Raw genomic sequence first — 23062 nt, 5'->3', positions numbered from 1 at the left:
GGGTGCAGCTGAGTTTGGCAGTGCTAAAAGCTCTTCCAGTCTTTGACACAATTCCCTTCAGTGCTCTGGGGCTTTATTCCTTAACAACAAAGCTCATAACTCATTTTGCTGGAGCTGAATACCCAGCTGACAAGTCCCTTGTATTGTGTTTGGCTAAGGAATCATTTGCAAGCTCTGTGAATATTTGTAAAAATCCTTTACACATAACTGAAGATGTATCCATAGTAGAAGGGCCATGAGAACCACTCATTTTAGTGTCTGTGGCCACTGAAAAGAAATGCTTTCATATACAAATAGCATCACCGTAAATGGAGTGCCAGCCAAATGCATTTTGGGCTAACATGAGCAATAAAATTAGCAAACACATCACTTGCTGCTAATGAAGGGGAATAAGCTCATCATGAAGCCTTCACTGAACTGCTATTCTATCCAGCTTGATTTACTTGCCCTGATAGGGTAAAAAACCTGCTGTCTCAGAAGGATGTGGGAGCTGCTGGAAGGAGTCGTGGTGGTGTTCTGACTGCTCAGAACGTGATGGGCGGCTCTGGGGGCAGCAGGGACGGCCTGCCCTTCCTGAAGCGAGTGGGCCTGCTTGTCAGGCAGCCTGCCTGGGAGGGAGAACCTGAACAAAGATGTTTCCAAGAGATTGGTGTTAACTGAAAAGGGTTTATACAACCCTTTTTAAATAGCAGCTGGTTCTGGCACAGCATGATGCTGCTTTTGCTGCAGCTACTGTTTTAACACCTAGAATAATAGAATCATTTAGGTTGAAAAAGTCCCCTAAGATTATCAAGTCCAACTGTCCACCCATCCCACCATGCTCACTAACCGCATTCCTCAGAACCACATTCTCATGTTTCTTAAACACCTCGAGGAATGGTGACTCCACCACCTCCCTGGGCAGCCTGTGCCATTGCCTCACCACAATTTCGGAGAAACAATTATTCCTACTATCGAATGTGAACCTCCCCTGGTGCAACTTCAGGCCATTTTACCTCTCTTCCTATTGCTGTTACCTGGGAGAAGAGGCCTCTGCCCACCTTGCCAGAGCCTTCTTTCAGGCAGTTGCAGAGAGCAGTAAGTCTCTCCTGAGCCTTCTCTGGACTGAACTATCCCAGTTCCCTCACTTGCTCCATGGAGCCTTATGCTCCAGACCCTTCTTAGCTCCGTTGCCATTCTCTGCACATGCTCCAAGGCCTCAGCGTCTTTCTTGTATTGAGAGGCCAAAACTGAACACAGTACACTCTGAGACCAGAGCTGAGTACAGAGGGACGATCCCCTCCCTGCTCCTGCTGGCTGCACTGTTTCTTACACAAGCCAGGATGCCATTAGCCATCTTGGCCACCTGGGCACACTGCTGGTATATGTTATAAAACAGATGAATCGAAAGGAAGGGTTCAAATTGCAAAAGAGCACTTGAAGATTCTTGCACTGTTTGTTTTCCTCCTCATTATAAGACTTCAATGGCTAATTTTGTCTGCTAATGACTGGTGATACAGCCTGGCAGTTCCCACAGTGCTGCTGTTGAAGGACTCTGAAGGTTTCTCTTGTGTCAGCTCACCTGTTTTCCTCCTCAAAGAAAGGAAATGGAAGTTGGGGTTGGGAAGAGCTGTGTTGAGAGCTTTAGCAACGTCAGTCAAAATGAGGCTGGCAACAAGCTGCCTGCTTCTCTGCCCTGCACAAAAGATTTGGTGGTTGACTCTTTCATGAGGAGTCAATGGGTTGCTTGTTCCTCAGGTGCTAGATGGGAACCTCAGAGCTCGCCCAGCGCTGGATTTGGTGCTGAAACAGGCTGGAGTTTGTGCTGGCACCTCTTTCTGTTCAGAAATGGGAACAGGAACTGGGTGGATTTTTCATGGTATAGTTTGGGATATGTGACACTTCATGGCTAGGGACAACTTGTGTGTTTACATCAATTTTAAATTTATTTTCTAGTTGCTTTCCATTTATTTTCTTCAGAATTCTATAGCTATTCTAAGGTGTTGTGTTACTTCTTCAATACTGAACCTGAGGGACCGTGGGTTGGTGTGGCTCCTGTCAGCCAGAGGAACTCAAAAGCCTTGCAGGTGTATGGCTGAGAGCTGTGGGATGGGGCAGCAGTCAGCTCAGAGGCTGCAGCTGGGAAGGACAGGAGAGATCTGGAGCTGGGAACCTGCTGCAGGCCCTGACCAGTTCCCTGTTCTTGCCTCAAGGTGGTGTCATTTTGAGGAAGTAAAATGACACCTTAGGAAAGGTGCTGTGAGGTGTGTGTGTGTGAAGCAAGTACGGTCTTCCATCCTGCTCTGTGATATAAACCTGACAATGCAATAATTTGTGAAGTGCTATTTATGTAACATATCCTGAGTACAGGATTTCTGATTTAACACATAATAATGCTTCTGATTTGAGATGCTTCTGCTCCAGCGCTGAGTAAAGAGAGATTTAAAGAACTTTCTGTTGATGAATCGGTCATGGGTCATTTGGTTAGCCTGAGCTCTGAATAGTTGGAATAGCTCTCCAGTGAGCAGACCCAGAATAATGAGGAACAGCTATGGCTGCATATACAATTGTTTGTTCTGCTTTAAATCAGAAATCTCTTTCAGAATAGGATTCTTCCCTTGTGTCTGCGTAGGGCTCAGCACTGTGTGGAAGGCTGTGGGTGTCATCACAGAAAGGACTTGGTGTAGATAGAAGATGAGATCTGTAGCACAGTGAAAACATGCAAATATGTGCTTCTTCTTGCCATTAATGCAAGTCTGGCTTGTGAATTTAGCATGGAGGTGATCCTGTCCTACTGCACCTCTCAGTTCTCTGTGTGACCTGCAGCAAGGCATGTTTTCTAGGATTGGGCCTTCCTGTGCTTGTGGAGATGTTCTTGTTGCCTGTCACTGTTGGCAGAGCTTGAACCCATGCTCCTCGCTAAGCTGGCATAGGACAGATGCCTCCAGGAAAGCGTGTCGGTAAATACATGAGCATGGCAGCTCCTCTGTGGGTGCTGTCAGTGTCTCTTGTTCTACTGGATGCCTAAGGGAAGTGAGATTTCTCCCAGCACAGGTGTGTTTTTGGCCGGAACAGGAAGGAGAATAGGCACTGCCATGCCCTTCAGGTCCCAAGCCAAGCTGCATGTGCCAGGCGGCCAGCTGCTCACTGCTGCCCTCTGCTCTCCCCACCTCCTGCTTGGGTCACAGCAGTTCTGTTCTCTGAGCAGGCTCTTGGGTCAGAGCAGGCTCTGTTCCAGCCTGCTCACCATAAAGATCCCAAAACAAGTGGCATTCTTGATAGCTTTTGATTATTCTCACTCCCTTTTCATTACTGTTAATGCTGTGATCACTCTTTCCTTGCCTGTTTTTAGACGTTTCTTCTGGGCAGCTTGTGTGACTTGCGGGTTTGTTTCTGAGGGTAGCACCTCTCAGTTTCCTGCAAGCCTTCCTGTTACCACCTTCTTTTCAGAGTGCTTAACATGCAACCACATGCATTCTGTCTATTAGCTAGAGTAAACGTGCTATGTCCTGTGGCTTCAAGGATGAAGGCAGTCTCACAGGTTGGTTTGTATGGTAGCAGTATGAAGATTTCTGTCCTGGGACCCAGGAGCAGTGACGCAGCTTTTGTGCCTACTACTGCAAGTTGAACCATTTGGGCTTGTTTCCTTACTTCTATGTAATCTTAAATTATCATAGTGCCACAAGAGAAACAAGAACAGTTCTACTGTTCTGCTGGCAGCTGTGCAAACACAGGTTAGTTAAGGAGCCTGCAGGTGACCGTCTGAATCAAGACTAGAAAGTTAGAGAAGCATGAGCAGTGAGGTGGTGGTGAATGTCGTAGTAATTTTATTTCTATTTTTTTTCTTCTGATAGGATGCTGACCAGAAGCTTGTATCGTTTCCTAAATTCTCCCTCTGTTTTTTGGGCATACTCCCTTTGTTAGTTCTTCAAATTAAAAGAAATGTTATTTTAAATCTTTCTTGTTAAAGTTGTTCCTTACCTGTAAAACCCCATTATTAACTTACTGCTCAGACTTTTTTCACTTGTTGATTTGATTTAATTTAGTGAGTCTTGTTTTTCACCACCTGCCCATATTTTTGTCCAGCCCTCAGTACTTTATGTACTCTAGGTTGTCTGTTCTTTATACTTTTTCTGTTACGAAGTCTGATTAAACAAAAAACAAAAAACATTCTGACAGTACAAATTGAGAACATACAGTAGGTGCAGAGCAGGGCTGGAGTGGCCTACCTAAGTAATGGATGACCTTAAGGGTTGAAGTACTGCTTGAAGCGGGCATAAACTGGAGAACACAAAGAGCAGAGTCTCCAAGCAAGGACTGAAAGCCAGGAGTAAAGCCTCAAACTCAAACTTCCTCTGCTGAAGTCAACAAAGAAAATGAATGACTTTGCTTCCAAAGTAACATCATCTGCACCATCTGCATCTTACTCAGAGTGGTGTGTGCAGCTCTTATCAAAAACCTTATTCCAGTCTGATCTTCCTTGATACAGAGAAGAGCTACTGCAGTGAAGAAGAGAGCAGAGAGCCTGTTTTTGCAAGAGAAAACCAAAGGAATGTGGTTTGTTTAACCCAGGAGGCCAACCTGCAACCCTTGGGATGAGAGGGGGTTCATTCCCAATAGATAACAGCAGAGCTTTTGAAGTTTAAAGATAATCGAAATTAAAGATAGGGGGGATTAACTGGCCATGTGAAATTGAAGCTGAAAATTAGAGGAAGGTGTACAGCCAGCAAAGCACGGTAACTGTGAAGAGCTTCCCGATGGACTGATGGAGGCAGAAAAATCTTGGCTGGCATTGGAGTAGATTCCCCTTGTTTTCTGAATGGATTGCATGGATTATGAAGAGGCTAAGTAATCCCATGTCAGACAAGTAGGCACTCAACAGGTCTTTTTTTGCCTGTGCTGTTGTTCTCCTGCTATTTTGATATCCTAAACTGAAGATCTCTAGTAATTCTCAGGATAGATCTTTAGTTATATGTCTAGAATGTTTCAATTAGGGTTTTAATCAAGCATGGGAATCTGTGGGCAAGATGAAGCCCCTGCTGCCAGCAACCTGAAATCAGGCAAAGCCAAAGTAGAGTACAGAGTTGGATGAAGCGTCCAAATGGAGAGCAATTGCAGATAAGGATTATTTAAAAAATACAGTTCTCTGTTCTGGAGAGCTGCAGCAATTCCATCAGAGCGTATTGTACGCATTATTTCCTGAATTTCTTAGTTTTCGCACATTTAAAATCATGAATGAAATTTCTTACAGTGGTGGACTGTCTCCGAAAGGTTCGTAATCAATTCTGGAGCATGCCTTTTGGCATGAGTCTGATTTTTCTCCCTTCCGGAGGGAACCTGTATCTGTTTCCTGCATCTGTTGCCCATCCCCCATTGTGAATGGAAAGTGGGTAATTAATTTTTAGCTGTTGTTAGCAATTAATTGCCCTTGCCAAATTTTGGAGGACCTATTGTCTCCTTCAGACACAATGTTCTTGGGAAAAGGTCTTACTTATTGTGCAATCTTCACTTGGATGATAAATACATCTTGGCAACTGGGAGCCTTCTGAATGAAAAATGTTGCTGGACAACTCTGTACTAGAGCAAGAACGCTCGCCGCTGCCAGTGCTGGTGGAGCGAGGCCAGGCAGGAGGGTAAAGCAGGGGAAGCCTTTCACGTTGTCTGTGGAGCACAGAGAGGTGCAGCCTCTTTGTGCACATGTCCAAATATCTGTTTACCATTAAACAAGGATTTTCCCTGTTGAGCATCCGAGCTGAAAGGTGCCTTTCCTTCTAACAACATCCTGAAGCGGCTTGGCAAGCTGCTTTCTGTGGACACAGAAATGGGGAAATTGCTGAGCACACTGGCACGCAGCTCTCTGGTTTGGGTGGCTGCTGGAGGCTCTAGCTGAGAAGCAGCCCCTCTCCCATTTTTCTCTGAACCCACAAATACGAAATTTTGCAGAGCTGCCCCAGTCCACAAAGACTACATTGGTAACTTTGTGGTTCTTGGCCTGACGCTAGTTTTCCATTAGGTCTGTCCTGAACCACAACTAACCACTGAAACCTCATTTTAATATCGCAGTTGTAACATTAATTATGAAGTTATTAGTTGTTTGTAACAGCGCGTTTTCCTTTTGTAGCTATTCTTTCTTCTTCTCACCAGCAGCAGTGTCTAGAGGCAAAAAGGTGCGTGAAGGCTTGCACAGAGACATGTTTGAATGCTCCAAGGGGAATACACAGAATGCAAAGAATGAGCTGGGGCCGGGACTGCTCTGTTCCCTGGTGGTTTGGGCGCACGCTGCCAGGGCTTGTGTTTGTGCTTGGACCCTGACAGCTGGCTGCAGGGTGTGCAGAATGAAGCCAGGGGCTGGGTTTCTCAGCAGTGCTGCAACTGACAGCACTTGGCGTGCTGAAAGGGAAACGAGCAGAAACAGAGAGCAGTGTACCTTGCAGTTAATGGAAAACTTTGTTGACTTCAGTGGGAGTTGGATTTGGTCCTGTGCCTATTTGAATGTTTTGGCATTCGATACTGTTCCAAATGGATTTTTTTTTCATGTCTCATTTCTGGTCTTCTCTTCCTACTGTTTCTAAAATGTACTTACCTTGCAGTGATATCATTGAGACAGCTCTGGCTGTGTCAGTGTAGCTGTGCACATTTCTCCCTGCCCAGTGTCTGTCACATTGTTCACCAGCCTTTCTGTTGTTTCCAGTATCGGTCTGCAAACTTGCGGCGTTGATTCCTCTCCTTCCTGAGCCCATTCTGCTCCTTCTTACAAACACCTTCCATCTGACTTAAACCTCTATCCCCAACCTCCAGCCTCCCATAATTGCAGTTGTCGGTGCTATTTGACTCATTTTCTGCACTGCTTCCCTCCTTTTCTACATGAAATCTTTATTTTTTGTTTGTCGACCCCCATGTGCTTAGAGATGATGCAAGCCTTCTGGGAACTGACCTCATGAACAGAGGTTGTGTGTGTCTCATGGTATCTGTGGGGGGAAAAGGCCAAAGCTATGGGATTTGGGGAATACAGGTGTTCTTTTGAACCACAAGAAACCTTACATTTTTCCAGCAGCGATATAAATGCTGAGCAGACAGGGTCAGTGAGGAGGAAACCCTTCTGAGAGCAGGAGCTGACTCATGAAGATGAGAGGGGGAGAGCTGGTACCAGGCTGCTGTCCACACAGTGGGCAGCGAGGGTGCGATTGTCATTGACACATCCACCGGTCAAAGCTCTTGCTGGCTCTTCCAAGTTAACATACAGTCTGTCCTGAAATGTTCGGGGCTTTTCCCTCCCATTATTCCCATTGATTTAAATATGAATCTCCTGTTATTCCTGCTAAAGGTAGAACACACAGCTGTGAGCAAACTGTTGTCATGTTAATGGTGCTAGTCTTCTGACAGTGGCAATGGCAAAAGATGAGAACTGTAGTGCAAGTATAGGAGGGAAGGTTTGTTTTTTGAGATATCATGGTGGTGATAAAAGGCCACGTTCTTTAACTTCTCTAAATTCTGTTTATCACATTTAAGATGGGGAGAAGTGCGTTACATAGACTTTTATTAATGGTTAAGGTAATTGTTTACCATATGTTTGTTCTCTTGATCCCCCATAGCAGACAAAATCAAAAAAGCTCAAGATCCAGCTCGGAGACCTTGTTGTGTATTGAGCACATTTGATTTTGGGGAAATTGAAGTCTTGTGTCTAAGGTCAGATCCAGCCAGTGTCAGAGGGTGGTGTGTGAGCAGCCAGAGCCCCTTGATGGTGAGACTGCTGAGCACTGAGATACGAATTTGCTAATGCTTCAGAAATGTATCCAGAAAAAGAAAAAAGAAAGGGGAAAAAAACATTGTGGGAAATTCTTTCCTTCATGCATAATAGTTTTGTTGTTTTAAAATTGCACTTAGTAATGTGTTGATGCCAGTGAAATATTTCAGCTATAGGAAACGTGAAACCCACTACTGCCTTTCTATGAATTATGACTCATAAATTGTATGAAAAATATTCAAACTTGCTATAGCTATTCCCCCAGCAGAACATCTGAGTAATGGAGAAAATACTTCCATTCTGGGGGAAGTAGCAGGAGACTGAGCTAAGTGAAATTAAATGCCAAGTGCCAGCATGTAGCTTTGTGCTAAGTGTCATCTGAGACCATCCTCCATTGCTAGGTAAACAGTGAGTGTGAATGTAACACACTCACTGTTGAGCACTTGCAGTTGAGCCAAGCAAAGCTCTTTGCTCCAGATGATGTGGAAAGGGGCACATGGGCTGGGGCTACCTGCGTGCAATCTGACACATAGCCTTGCCCTGTGGGAGAGCGGGGCGTTTGCAATGCTGTACCAACACAGCCAGCACATCTGCAGCCAGCAAGCCAAATTCCATCTGATTTAGTGCCTATGGGCAGGTCTCAATGGCAGAATCATAGAACCGTAGAAACACCAAGATTAGAAAAGACCTTCAAGATCATCTAGTCCAGCCATCCACCTACCACCAGTATTTCCCCACTAAATCATGTCCCTCATCCGCTTCCCACCGGATTTGTACTCCAAACCCCTCACAGTTCTGTTGCCCTTCGCTGGACACACTCCAGGGCCTCGATGTCTGTCTTGTAGTAAGGGTCCAAAACTGAACACAGTACTCAAGGGGCAGCCTCACCAAAGCTGAGTACAGAGGGATGATCCCCTCCCTGCTCCTGCTGGCTGCACTATTGCTGATAAAAGCCTGGATGCTGTTGGCCTTCTTGGCTACCTAGTCACACTGTTGGCTCATGTTCAGTCAAGCCGTGGATCTGCCTGGGGGTAGCGAGGCCCTACAGAGGGATCTGGACAGGCTGGAGAGCTGGGCTGAAGCCAATGGGATGAGTTTCAACAAGGCCAAATGCCGGGTCCTGCACTTCGGCTACAACAACCCCAGGCGACGCTACAGGCTTGGGGCGGTGTGGCTGGAGGACTGCGTAGAGGAAATGGACCTGGGGGTATTGATTGATGCTCGGCTGAACATGAGCCGACAGTGTGCCCAGGTGGCCAAGAAGGCCAATGGCATCCTGGCTTGCATCAAAAACAGTGTTGCAAGCAGGAGCAGAGAGGTGATTGTTCCCCTATATTCAGCACTAGTGAGGCCGCACCTCGAGTACTGTGTCCAGTTTTGGGCCCCTCACTGCAAGAAAGATATTGAGGCCCTGGAACGTGTTCAAAGGAGGGCAACAAAGCTGGTGAGGGGTCTGGAACACAGGCCATATGAGGAGAGGCTGAAGGAGCTGGGAATGTTCAGCCTGGAGAAGAGGAGGCTCAGGGGAGACCTTATTGCTCTCTGTAACTTCCTGAAGGGAGGTTGCAGTGAGCTGGGGGTCGGCCTCTTCTCTCGTGTCATTAGTGATAGGACCAGAGGGAATGGCTTCAACCTACGGCAGGGGAGATTCAGGCTGGACATGAGGAAGTATTACTTTTCAGAAAGGGTGGTCAGGCACTGGAATGGACTGCCAAGGGAGGTGGTGGAGTCACCGAGCCTGGGGGTGTTCAAGGAAAGGCTGGATGTTGTGCTGAGGGACATGGTTTAGTGGGAGCTATTGGGAATAGGTGAACGGTTGGACTGGATGATCTCTTAGGTCTTTTCCAACTTTGGTGATTCTATGATTCTATGATTCTATGAAGAGTCAACCAACACCCTCCAGGTCCTTTTCCTCAACACAGTCTTCCAGCCATTCTACCCCAAACCTCTAACATTGCCTGGAGTTGCTGTGGCCAAAGCGCAGGACCCAGCACTTGCCCTGGTTGAACCTCATTCTGTTAGCTGCAGACCAACAATCCAGCCTGTCCAGATCCTCTGTAGGCCCTTCCTACCCCCAGACAGATCAACACTTCCTGCCAACTTGGTGTCATCTGCAAACATACGGAGGGTTCACTCAGTCCCTTCATCCAGGTCATCAATAAAGATACTAAAGAAGACAAGCCCCCTAAAATGGCAATAGGGTGGCAAAGTAGCGAGCTCTGCTGACGATTCCTTGACAATAACATTTATTTCATGCAAATTCTGCTATTAAGAGCTAACTATCTGGTTCAAATTAGTCTTCTAATCATCTGTCGCCAAAGATGAGTTTATCTCCTGTTGTTTCTGTCTTATGAATTGCTTTCTGGAAGTAATTATGGAAGTACCTGGAAGTTCTCGGCAACTACTTTAGACAGTTAATCTGACTTTTTGATGGCTGAAGTTCAATGCTATGAATTCATGCTGGATTTCACTTTCTCCATCATTTCAGAAAATACCTTGCAGCTATGTGAGGATTTGCAAATTTTACTTTGCAGTCAGAGGAGAGTCACTGTTGAAATCTTTTGTATATACCTGAGCCATAAGTAAGTGTATAAACAAACTCTGGGAGAGTGGTTTCCTGGCTGTAGAGCAAGGGACACTAACAGTGATTATGATGGAGTAGTTCAACTGGAGTATTTACTTCTGCGCAGTTTCATTTTTATGCCTGGCACCCATACTAATTTTTCAGACTGAAAGTAATGTGTGCCCACTGAAATGCAGTTAGAAAGGCCAATAATGTGAAATACAACTTAATGTGCTAGTATTTTACCACATAGATAGTGAGCAGTACTGCAAAGACCATTGCCTCCAGTGGGGCCAGGATTTGCCCAGCACAGATCAGTCCCTGCCTACTTAACTCTTGTGGTGTTTGGGGAAGTTCAGAATTGCACTCGCTGTGTAGAGAGATGCTGGCGCGTTAGAGAGACGTGCTTTCAACTACCAAAAGCCAAGTATTTCCATCTGTCTCACACTAAGTCAAACTGTGCTGACTTTTCCAGATCTAGAACTTGGGTAGGTTGAAATTGGTGGGTTCTTTTAATTTTTAAATTGTACAGGGTAAGCAAGTGTTTTCAAAATGTGAGTCCATTTGGCTTCAGACAGCTCTTACCAGGTGTAAATTGCAAAAAGTTTCTGTAAGTTTAAGACTGCTTTCTAGCTTGCAGTAAAATGCTTGGGCTTTGTCTCGGAGTGATTCAGTTTCTATTTGCTTTACACAGGAAATGGCCGTGCGGGCGCTGAAGCAGACAGGTAGCAGAAGTATTGAAGCAGCTCTGGAATACATCAGTAAGATGGGCTACTTGGATCCTAGAAATGAGCAGATAGTACGTGTAATTAAGCAGACCTCACCAGGTAAGCATGAAGTTTTCTTTCAACTGTTCTTTCTTGCAATAAACTAGGTTTTGAGTAAACCTGTTGCTGTTAAGAAGGAGAAAGGCTGTGTCCAACAGTAGTCTTGCAGATGGTGGTTATGCTCAGCTGGGCTGCAAGGTGAGCATAGCTCAGCTGTTTCGCAGCAGCCATCTGCATGCACATTCCTACTGCTCCTTCCTAAACACGAAGCTGTCTGTCCTTCAGTGCAAGTCATCTCAATCATCTTGAGTCTGCCACGGGGTAAAAGCTTGCACGTAGATAATTGCTGTGGAGCTGTGAATCTCACTTCCCAGGAAGTCGTTCATGTCGGCATCCTTGTGAGTAGACTGCAGAAATAGCTCAGGCTAAGGTGGCTTTTCACTCATCCCTGCTAGTCTGCTTCAGCTCTGTCCCATATAAACTAATTGAGAGGATTTGGGCCCTGCATGTGCCTGACCAGCAAACGTCAAAAATAACATACATCTCTTCTAAAAGGGTTAAAAAGTCTTTCCAGGAAAAAAGCTTTAATGACTCCGTTGTTGGTTTTGCTTTCTTAACGTTCTAATGCATGCAGATGTTTTGAGTCCTTCACCTTTTGAGCAGATCTCCCTTTACTTTTAGGTACATAGAAAGCAAAACTTAAATATCATGAAAATAATGTTTGCTTGCTTACCGTGCAGCAGAACCATACTGATCTGTTTGATGTTGTATTGTTTGTGCTGGGATAGCACAGGTCTCTGCAGATGATTGGGGAGCATGTAATGCTACCTGGGAACTTTCCACTTGCAATTCAGGAATGTAAAACTCACAGTTCTGAATTTCATGTATTGGTATATGGAAATAGATTTTTCACATTACTCATTTTAGTCCTACTTTAATTGTAAAGCTAACGAGTTTTAGCATACCATCAAGACTTAAAAATTAAAAGATGTTTCTTTTGGACAGAGACTATATATAAAAAGAGTTGATGCCATGAGTACAGTTAATGAATCTTACAGAATACACTTAGAACACTTCACAGGCAAGAGATGGTTGTAACCTTTTTGTCTGGGAATGTGCAGGGGGAAAAAAATCAGCAGCAACTAGTATATTTGGTATCTTTACAGTTCCAAATATTCCTTAGACAGACCGGAACAGACTTACTGGTTTACAGATTTCAGAGGTGGAGTTCATACCTCTCCTTACATTAGCAAGATTCTTTATGCAGTTGAAGAATATGTCCCATAAGAGGACAGTTATTGCTGCTGCTTTCCTCAGTGGCCTATGAGAAAACAAAGTCAGTTTGTCCCTGAGGCTGCAAGTGATTCCTGATGACAGAGATGACAAAAGGGTCATGTGGCTGCCTCCCACATCCAGCCCAGAGCAGCCACTTCTTAGGATTATTTGGATTGCCACAGCCTTATCAGTGCATCTCATTGTGTTCTGGCAGATCAGCTTCCAGGGAGTAGCTGTAAGTACAGCCTTGGAAGTGTGCCCTTATGTTATCGCAGGAAAAAGTGCTGCTGATAATAGATGACACTTGAAAGAACGTTGATAATTTGTCCAACTTCATTTAATTTCAAAACATTGCATTGTTTATGATGCGTCATTTAGTATGGGCACAGCCTCTTCAGTGTGCAGAAATGATGCATAGGCCTTGCTTAATGTTCTGCATGTTCTTGTGAGTTTGTGTGTATGCAGGTGAGGAGTTCACAGCAGTGCATAAGGGTGCTGCACCTGGCCCAGCTGAGATATGCTGTAAGGCAAATAAGCTTGCAGTCCAGCAGTCCAGCCTGTTGGACTTAATGCAGTGCAACTGCACTTGCAGACCTTGTGAAATCAAGATTTTAAAAGGAAATTGTTCAAGCATACATGGGCCAAGTCCTACAATTTGTGAAAGCTAAAGAGCCAGAGCGGGGACAAAAAGCCAGCCCAGAATATCTGTCTATCTTTTTCTGCACCCACAGTTTGTCCATGGATGAGAGAACTGATGAAAAGTGCTATTAACACTTCCAGCACAGGAATGCTGGTATTTTGTCTCTGCAGTCCTTCAAGCTGAGATTAGCATGTTGACACACTGAACAGCAGGAAAATGAGTGATTTAAGGGGACGTTCTTTGCTGGACACATTGGAAAGAAGATAGGATAAGCTGCGTTACACCTTTGTTGTAAATGGAGTAGAAAACAAGGATGTTTGAGGAGCATTGTGGAACAGAGAGATGCAAACAGATCCCCAGCATGAGCAATGAGCTCACTGTAGAGAAGGAAGCGGGCTGATTACCTGGTAGCTTAAAGCAATGTGGATTTCAAGTTGTACTGACAGTGCTTCAGGGAGCTTTTGTCCCTGTTTGTGCTGCACATACCCCTCTGCTCTCTAGCTTCCTCCTGTCTGTGGGCAATGACCAGCAATGTAAAAGCTGGTCCAGCTTTAAAAACCGGGCTGAAGTGTAATCTGATGACTTCACAGTAAAGGAATTTGTGCTTCTATTCTGATTATTTAGTAGAACTCCCTGATGATTCCTGGCATGATCAGTGTTGTGAGCCAGTAGCTTGTTATTGGTGGTAATACTTGGCACCTATCACTTTGATTGTTGAGAGTGCTTAATTTAGGTTTTGGGAGGTAGGGTTTTTTTTGTAACACATAATCCCTAGGCTGTGTGCATGTGTATGGATAGGTGGATGAGTAATGCAAAGTAATTGCTTCACCTGAATTGTTTCCTAATGTTTTTCTGTGTTCTTTTTATAAAGGAAAGGGTATTGTGCCAAATAACGTAACTCGCAGGCCAAGCTTCGAAGGATCGAGTGAATCTTTTCCATCCTACCATCAGATCAGTAATGCAGCCTATGAAGGGACAGGCTTTGCAGCAGAAGGTGCAAATATGCTAACTGAAGTTCCACGGCCATACATGGACTATTTAATCTCTGCTTCACAGTCTGCCGCTATGAACGCGCCTGTACAGCGACCCTCTGGCGTAGGCACTCACAGCACTCCAACAAGCCATCAGCAGAAAACATACCCTGCAAATATTGAGTCTTCTGTGATTAATTATCCCGTGTCTAATCACAGCAGCCCAGCCTTGCAGCTGCAGGCCTCCCATGGCTCCAACAGCCAGCATTACAGTAGGCAGCACATGATGGTGCAGGGGGAGCCCATCGGATATGGTGTTCAGAGGAGTCCATCCTTTCAAAACAAGATGCAGCAGGAGGGAGGTTATGCCAATCTCCCAAATAAAGGGGCAGTTGTTCAAAATAACACCAGTCATGCATTTCAGCAGGCACCAGCAAGCCTGTATATGTCACATTCTCATCACAAACAGACAAGTCCTCCCTCCCATCAAATGCACGTGATATCCAGAGGTCCAGCGTTTGGTAATGATTTTGCAGACAGCCCACCACAGAATCTATTAACTCCATCTAGAAATAGTCTGAACATGGACCTCTATGACATGAATAATCCTCAAGTTCAGCAGTGGCAGGCAGCAGCGCCTTCACGGCGAGATTCTTTACAAAACCCAGGAATAGAATCATCTCCACGGCAACACGTGTCCTTCAGACCTGATGCCTCGGTGCCAAGCAGAACAAACTCCTTTAACAACCATCAGCAACAGCCACAAGTGACCGTGTCTATGAGACAGGTTCCTCCAGGAAAACCCGATCCTTCAATTACATCTCCAAATACAATCACAGCGGTCACATCTGCTCATATTCTCCAGCCAGTGAAGAGCATGCGAGTGATGAGACCCGAGCCTCAGACTGCAGTGGGACCTTCCCATCCTGGTTGGTTACCTGCCCAGGCGCCGGCCGTGGATGGCCTAGAGATCATTGAACAGCACGTTCCAGCTGTTGGAGCGGCCAACGCCTATCAATTAGATGTGGATTATGGTAACCAGGAGCTGCGGTGTCCACCACCACCGTATCCCAAGCATTTGTTAATTCCCGGCAGCTCCGAGCAGTTTGATATCAATTGCTTATGCATGGGTGTGGAGCAGACCCTCCGTGTGGTCCCCAGTGCGACGTGCAATAAGGCTGAGGAGAACAGTGAGAGAAACGACAAAAACAGCAAGAACACTAAAGCTGAAAAACCAAGCAAGGATAAAAAGCAGATCCAGACATCTCCAGTGCCTGTGCGAAAAAATGGCAAAGATGAGGAAAAGCGAGAATCCCGAATAAAGAGCTACTCACCATTTGCTTTCAAGTTCTACATGGAGCAACATGTAGAAAATGTCATAAAGACCTACCAGCAGAAAATCAACAGAAGATTACAATTGGAGCAAGAAATGGCTAAAGTAATTTTTATATATATATATATAATAAATAGGGTCAATTAGTTATTACTATTGTAAATGACTCAAAAAATGTATAAAGGAGAGTTCTCTGGGGAGTGATAATAGATATTCAACACTCCTTGTTCCGGACTGTTTTCACTTGGAGGCCTGGGTGCAGATCAGGGAGACTGTTTGAAAAAGCTGAGAGAAGTAGTCTGTCCTCACAAGAAAATAAAGCAGAGACACTCCTAGTAGGAAAGTGTTAAGCTCGCATAGGAGAGGACTCAGCCAGGTTTGAGACCATGGTAACACTGACAATACTTCACAGCCCTTGAAAAAATCTGAGAAAGGTTTTCTCTTTGCTCCAGTTCTTCCTGCCTGTTCCATGATAGTGACTGCTCATTCACCAAAGCCACAGTTTAACTTGGCTATAGGTTTACTATGCTATATTTTCCCTTGAATATATAATACCTGACTGAAAGTTGTCTCTTGAACATACGTTAGTAATAATACCATGCAAGTAATCATCTCTTGGCCAGCTGAAATGATCTTGGGAATTTTGCTGGAACTTGTTCTAGAGGCAGGTCTCGGTGAGGTGCACTTTGAGAGCTTCATTCACATCTCATAGTAGCACTCAAACTAAACTGACTCACTGACAGGGCTTTCTGAAGCAAGCTGCCAAGTTCTGATGATTGCTCTGGCAGTTCTGTTTTTAATTTTTACATGTGGAAAAGTTTTTGATTTTTTTCTCTTCAGGCGTGATTAGCTAGAATATGACTAGTCTACTTTTGTGTTTAAGGATAAACTGTAAGAAAAGTTGTTATTAATGCATAATGGATAATAACTTACCTGATCTTCCCTAGAACTGTCTAGAGTCAATTAATTTGATACTCACAGTGCCCTCCTTCAATGGAGATATTCAAGACCTGTCTGGATGCTTACTTGTGCACCTATTGTAGGGAGCCTGCTTTAGCAGGGGGGTTGGCCTCAGTGGTTTCTTGAGGTCCCTCCCAACCCCTGCAATTCTGTGATTCTGCTCAAGAAAATCCGGTGGTTTTTTTTTACATTTAATGCTTCTAAAAATCTCTTAAAAGGTCAGTATTGTAGTGACAGTTCATAGTTTGTCCTCAGTGCAACTATAGGTTGTGTTGCACTGCTTGGATTTAGTGAATATTTTCCTGAGGTTGAGATAGCTGGGGAACAGTCTCTAAAGAAATAAGAAACTAACAGCATCAGTTGTGTTCTGGCCCTTCAGCCTTTGTTCACTTTGTAACTCAGAGATAACTATAAACAAAAACAGCTCCTTCCCCTAGCAACCTCATCTCTGGCTGGAATCACACACCACAAACTCAAGAGATTTTGGCCATCTGAATATCACATTATTCCAGAATTAACCAAGAGTACAACACACTAATTGTTTTGCATTAAAACAATAAATGCTTCTTTTATTATGGATTGAGGTACCCTACCTATTCTGTGAGGTTTTTTTTTACCTCCTTCATCCTTTATTCATATGGATTTCGTTTTTAAACTGTGGGGATTTGCTGTGTAGTCCAGCTGCCCACTTTTTATCTTTAATGGCCTCGACTGCAGGTGTGAAATGGAAAAATTCAGTCAAAGCAGCAGCCTTGTGGGTGAATACTTGGATCTTTAGCCTGCTCCTCAGTCAGCTTCATCTCCATCCCCCATTGCCTCTTCCCATCACTCACTAATCTTCCTCTCAGAATGCTTCACTTAGTTCAAGATCCAGGTTATTCAAAAGGAAGGGGTCTGCTGTGGAGAGGGAATTCTCAGAGGATCCTGGAAGTCAGCCCAGGGGCTTCTGCTGGTGAAGGCTGCCAGTGTTCTCAGACAAGCACTGAAGGCAAAATTGTGCAGGCTCTATCTTGAAGCCTGAGAAAAGTCCAGTTGGGTACTTCTCTGCTTTTCCAGGAGATGTTCACCTTCAGCCATGTGAAATTACATGTAAAAATACTTTTAATTACTTTAAGACTCTGTGGGGACAGATGGTGCCTGGACAAGCCAGCTTTGTTACTGTGCAGGTTCAAAGGGAAAAATTACCCTTAAAAGAGAAATAGGACCTGGATCTTGGCTTCAGTGTAAGTGCTAGGTAGGAAGGTTTCATGTGAATTGCTCTGGGGAGCTATTAATGAACCAATGGGCGTCTGCATCTCAGTTTAAGTTGTGCTGCACTGTGCATACACGTAGTGGAGTGTATTGGTGAAGTGCACAGCTGAGAGTTAAAAACCAAATCCTGCGATCGGATCTGTTCTGTTCTGTTCCCCTGACAGTATTGCCCAATACCTTGTAGTTCAGGAGAATGAGGAACACGTAGCAATCTTAGATTCAGGTAGCAAGGTATCGCAAATGAAACACCTTGACAGACCAGAGGCTGACTGTTTTCAATATCTTATCTAGTTCTAGATTACTTTTTCTGAGAAATGTTTTCTGGGAATGCTAGTTTATTGTTCTATTGCTATGAATATAATCTTACTAGCTGTCATGGTTTGCTTTCCCTTATAAAGGCAGGCCTTTGCGAAGCAGAACAGGAACAAATGAGGAAAATTCTCTACCAGAAGGAGTCCAACTACAACAGGCTTAAAAGGGCCAAAATGGACAAATCTATGTTTGTGAAGATCAAGACACTGGGCATTGGTGCCTTTGGAGAAGTATGCCTGGCCTGCAAAGTGGATACTCATGCCCTGTATGCCATGAAAACTCTGCGTAAGAAGGATGTACTGAACCGGAACCAGGTGGCTCACGTCAAAGCAGAAAGGGACATTCTTGCTGAGGCAGACAACGAGTGGGTGGTTAAACTCTATTATTCCTTCCAAGATAAAGAGAACTTGTACTTCGTAATGGACTACATCCCTGGTGGGGATATGATGAGTCTGCTGATTCGGATGGAGGTCTTTCCAGAGCGTCTTGCTAGATTTTATATTGCAGAGCTCACTTTGGCTATTGAGAGCGTACACAAAATGGGTTTTATTCATAGAGACATCAAGCCTGACAACATTCTGATAGACCTCGATGGGCATATCAAGCTGACCGACTTCGGACTGTGTACGGGATTCAGGTGGACTCACAATTCAAAATACTACCAGAAAGGTTAGTGTTCCTAGCCTTTATTTTCACTTCTTATCTTGAAACAAAGTTACTCCTTGGCAGAAATGTCAGGAAATTATGATGAGTTTGTCTTACTCATTCTGTCTGTCTGTTTCTAGCCTTTTGTTTCCAACACTTTTCAAATCCCCGACAGTAATTTGGCTGGATGCTGCTGTGGCAGCAGTTTTTCAGTTCGTATTTGTTTGGAGGGTCTCTGTTGGTAGTGAAAGAATTTAATTCCAGATTTAAACTAATCCAGGTACCTCTTGTGCACACCATCGAGGAGGACTGGAATATGTCAGCAAAAAGGTCACGAACAATTGGTACAGTTGATCTAAATATATTCTCTGTCTCCTGTATGGGAGCATGCTTCCCTGTGTGGAGACAGAGACATTCTGCTGCTTATGGAAAACCAATTGGAAAGAAGGCAGAAGACATTGCCTTGGATTTAGAGTTCAGGTGCTGTTCTTCAGTGATGTTAGAAGACGGCAAACTAAATCTGGATAAATGCTTTTCTCTTTGCATGTTGTGTTTTATGTCTGTAACTGTAAATTTTCTCTCCCACTTGAAAGGGAGTCACATCAGACAGGACAGCATGGAGCCCAGTGATCTTTGGGATGATGTGTCCAATTGTAGATGTGGAGATAGGCTGAAGACATTGGAACAAAGAGCTAAGAAGCAACATCAGAGATGTCTAGCCCACTCATTAGTCGGAACCCCTAATTACATTGCTCCTGAAGTCCTGCTTCGTAAAGGTAGATAATGTCTATTTATCTCCTGTTTAAATAATCATCAATATTGTGAAATACTCTCCTTTTTTTCTCCTTTTTTTCTTTTTTTCTCCTTAATTTGCTGCTTTGGAAGTTTGTCATTCTGAAGTCCGTAGACGCTCAGATTAAGGAGAACAGATTTCTGTGCATGCTCTGCTGATTAGCTTCACAATGCTGACATTAAAGGTGATTGCGCTTTGTCTGTCTCCATATCTCTTCACTCTGAGGCCTTTGATGGGGACTCTAACATGTCAGATGTCATTGGCAGTGGTGTTTCTCAAGTTTAAAGCCAGTTATCTGTACTCATAGACCGTGACCACTAGTGAGTTTACAAATAGCAGCAAGTAGCCATCTGATTGTTTAGAATCACCTGTTGAGATGGATCACTGCAGTATAGCTGATAAAAACTTGTGGATACATATTCTTCAGATTCCCAGTCAGAATCCTGAGGAAACAAAATAAAGTCTTACCCAAGTTACCCTGGACATACTACACCTAAAAGCTGTGCTTGTGGAATGTAAACAATACTCTGTGACTATCCATGACAAACAGACATGTTCACTATAGTAAGCAGTTTAGATGTTCAGAGTTGTCTGCAACCCTGACCTTGAGGCTTATCTCTACACTTTTTCATTTCTAGAGATTTCAGGTTAGATTCTACAGAATACAGAATTCTAATAACAGAATTCATTGAATGCAGGGTTCAAGTCCTCCATTCCTTTTGAAGATCTCAAAGCTGTATCTTACTTCGTTTGTCTGAACAATTAAGTGATTTAACTTGTTCCTCTGCTTAGAACTTGCTCAAAGTCATCTATATCTCTAGTCTGGCTTTGTCTTTCAGCAGCTTCTAAAACCCTAATGTCAGCTCCACTGAACCTGGAGGGGGACATTGGTCATTAAGTAGGTCACTGAGTCCTTTGAGGGCCACTTTATGCTGTGAAGTGGTAGAACTGTTGGATGGGTCGTGAAGAAAAAAAAAAAACAAAACACAAAAAATAGCTCATTCTTCCTAATTATGTGGTTTCCCCACTTACTGTTGTTGAGAATGAAATATACTGAGAATGCTTCCCAGACAACAGTATGAGATCTTTACTGACAACACTAGAATTTATATCAGCAAGAAGAAGCATTTTATGATGAAGTTGGATCAGGAGTCCTTTGGTTTTGGGTCACTTGTTTGAGGCAAAGTAAAAGTCAATGCTGCAGTTTTGATCTTCAATTGCAAGAGGAAATAGTAGCTCTGTACAGACTCTCTGTGACTGGTGGAGGACAACCTTTTGACTTGCCTTTCAGGATACACCCAGCTCTGTGACTGGTGGAGTGTTGGTGTGATCCTCTTTGAGATGTTAGTGGGACAGCCTCCTTTTCTGGCTCCTACACCCACAGAAACCCAACTGAAGGTAAGTGGAATTCCTGTGGCAGCAAAATTTTAACCTTTTCCATCTTTTCTCCACCACATACAGACACATCCCCTCTTGTACTGGAGAAAAGAGCCGTTGTTATGAAAGCTTGATTTTAAATAGTTCTATGCAGGGACAAAACCTTTTGCAATCAGTGAAGATGCTGAATGTCAAACCAGAACTGACTTGTCCAGTTGCATAGATAGTTGCTGGTTTTATGAACCTCTTCTGCATAATTTTGGTTTCTGGAGCACAGGCTCATCCATATCAATTATTTAGGGTGCATATCAGATTTGAGTAAGCTGATAGAATAATTATAATGTCAGATGGCAATGTGAGAATTTCAAAGTTAAGCAGTCAGTAGTTTTTATTAGAATGAACATATCTCATAACCAATTTCCTGCAATTTGGAGACAGAATGAAGCAACGCCATGGAAGTCATTCCATGAACTAATTGTCTTTTTCAAAAATGTAATTGCTTCTTCTATTTGTTCTCTGACATTTCTTGATTTGTTTAAGAAATATTTTAACAGCTGATGCTATTTAATCGTTGGGTTCTTGAACCTCTCAAATAATTGAACAGGATGTGAGTGGACTAGTTTCATGTATGCTTTTCTACAGTTAGTCTTGACAAAAGGATCAGAAGGTTTCTGCTTCTAGGATTAGATGTTGTTTAATACCATTCTCTCTTCAGGTGATAAATTGGGAAAGCACGCTGCACATCCCCTCACAGATCAAGCTAAGCCCTGAAGCAACGGATCTCATCACAAAGTTGTGCTGTGCAGCTGAGGACAGGCTTGGAAGAAATGGAGCAGATGATATTAAGGCCCATTCTTTCTTTCACTCTATGGACTTCTCTGCCGATATCCGTAGGCAGCCTGCTCCCTATGTTCCAAAGATCAGCCATCCAATGGACACTTCAAATTTTGATCCAGTTGAAGAGGAAAGCCCTTGGAACGATGCTAGTGGTGACAGCACCAGGACGTGGGATCCATTGGCTTCTTCCAACAGCAAGCACACCGAGCATGCCTTCTATGAGTTCACTTTCCGAAGGTTCTTCGATGACAACGGCTATCCATTCAGGTATCCCAAACCTTCCGGGATGGAAGTTGGCCAGTCTGAGAAATCCAGCATAGAGGACAAAGACATGGTGGATCAGACTGGAGCTTGTCAACCTGTATATGTGTAAATTATTGTATAGAGTACTCCAGGTAAGACTAATCTCAAATCCAGTTGGGCCTTTAACTGATCCTTTGGGAGCTGATCCTGCAGTGCTTGTTCATGTCTAACATCAGATGAAGCTGAAGTCATCCTAGGGAGTCAGAAACTTGCAAGGCCAGGTCCTAAAAACGGCACTCTTGGAAGTTCAGGTCAGTTTTACTGTAAATAACTTTGTTGATGATTACACTTGAAGTCCTGGTCTTCGCCAAAATCTGCAAGGCCAGAAGTCTATCATTTCTAGGCCTGTTGTTATTTGAGGTCAGCACCCCCCTACTTAGATAAATTTACAGATTTCTGCATCTGTCAGCATTATTTTTTAAATGAATAAAGAGCACTTATATTTTGTTTATAGCAGGGTGTTTTTTTTCCTACTAAATTATAGGGATTAACTTTGACAAATCATGCTGCTGTTCTTCTTTTCTACATTTTTATTTTATCCATAGCACTTATTTCACATTTAGGAAAACGCGTAAAGCTGAAGAGCGTGTGATGAAAGGTCTCTGTGCAATAATGTAAGAAAGGAAAAAAAGAAGAAAAAAAAAAAAGAAAAAAAACCCAAACAAAAAAGTCAGCTCTCCAATTTTCTTAATTTACTGACGCCATTATATTCGCACCACGATTTTTGTTTATTATATGTATTTTCCACATTTCAAAATTGTGACGTAACCTTAAAGCTGCTTGATTTCCTTCTGCTTGTTGGAATGTAATAGAAAGTGTGAGCAGGCGACTATTCGGGTGTGATTTCATTGTCTAGCGTGTGAAGAATGTTGCATGAGCAGTGTTTTTCTATTTGAAATGGCCTTTTCTTGCCATTCACAGGCAGGTCCTGTGGATCCGTTTTTTCTGAGGGTCTGAAATCAGACCGTTTTAAACCGTGTGTTGATAATGCATCGTGTGGATGGTTTCTTCTTACGATTGTATCCAGTACTAATTTTGTGAAACAGATGGCAACGTTTAGAACCGAATTGTCATTTTGTGGTCTGACGCAGCGGATCACTGGAGTAAGCATCTGTCGTGGGCACACACACTGCCCCACGAAGGATCGATAGCACGGCTGTTGGCAGGGGGCAGATTGGTGGCAGCAGGCCGGCTCTGACCCCTTCACACAGCGTGCAGCACAGCCTTCCTTGCTTAGTGCTGTCCATAACGCAGAGCACCAGTGCCAGCGTGGAGCTCGGCGTCCTCAGAACAGAAGGGGTCAAGCTGTGCT

At 43.9% G+C, this 23062-nt stretch overlaps 1 protein-coding gene across 1 annotated transcript in view; it reads left to right on the top strand.

Moving 5' to 3' along the window:
• The window catches only part of LATS2 (large tumor suppressor kinase 2), a gene marked incomplete at both ends in the record, with an annotated part of 36934 nt that extends 15114 nt beyond the window's left edge, over window positions 1–21820 (top strand). Inside the window, 6 exons of the mRNA XM_079543942.1 lie at window positions 10981–11113; window positions 13840–15377; window positions 17882–18468; window positions 19038–19216; window positions 20525–20631; window positions 21326–21820. Coding sequence (XP_079400068.1) covers window positions 10981–11113; window positions 13840–15377; window positions 17882–18468; window positions 19038–19216; window positions 20525–20631; window positions 21326–21820 — 3039 coding nt within the window. The remainder of the gene's footprint in view (window positions 1–10980; window positions 11114–13839; window positions 15378–17881; window positions 18469–19037; window positions 19217–20524; window positions 20632–21325) is intronic.
• Window positions 21821–23062: the final 1242 nt, after the last annotated feature.

This window comes from Tetrao urogallus (assembly GCF_951394365.1).
Source record: "Tetrao urogallus genome assembly, chromosome: 1".
Classification (NCBI taxonomy): Eukaryota; Metazoa; Chordata; class Aves; order Galliformes; family Phasianidae; genus Tetrao; species Tetrao urogallus.
This window is presented reverse-complemented; position numbering and strand designations above follow the sequence as displayed.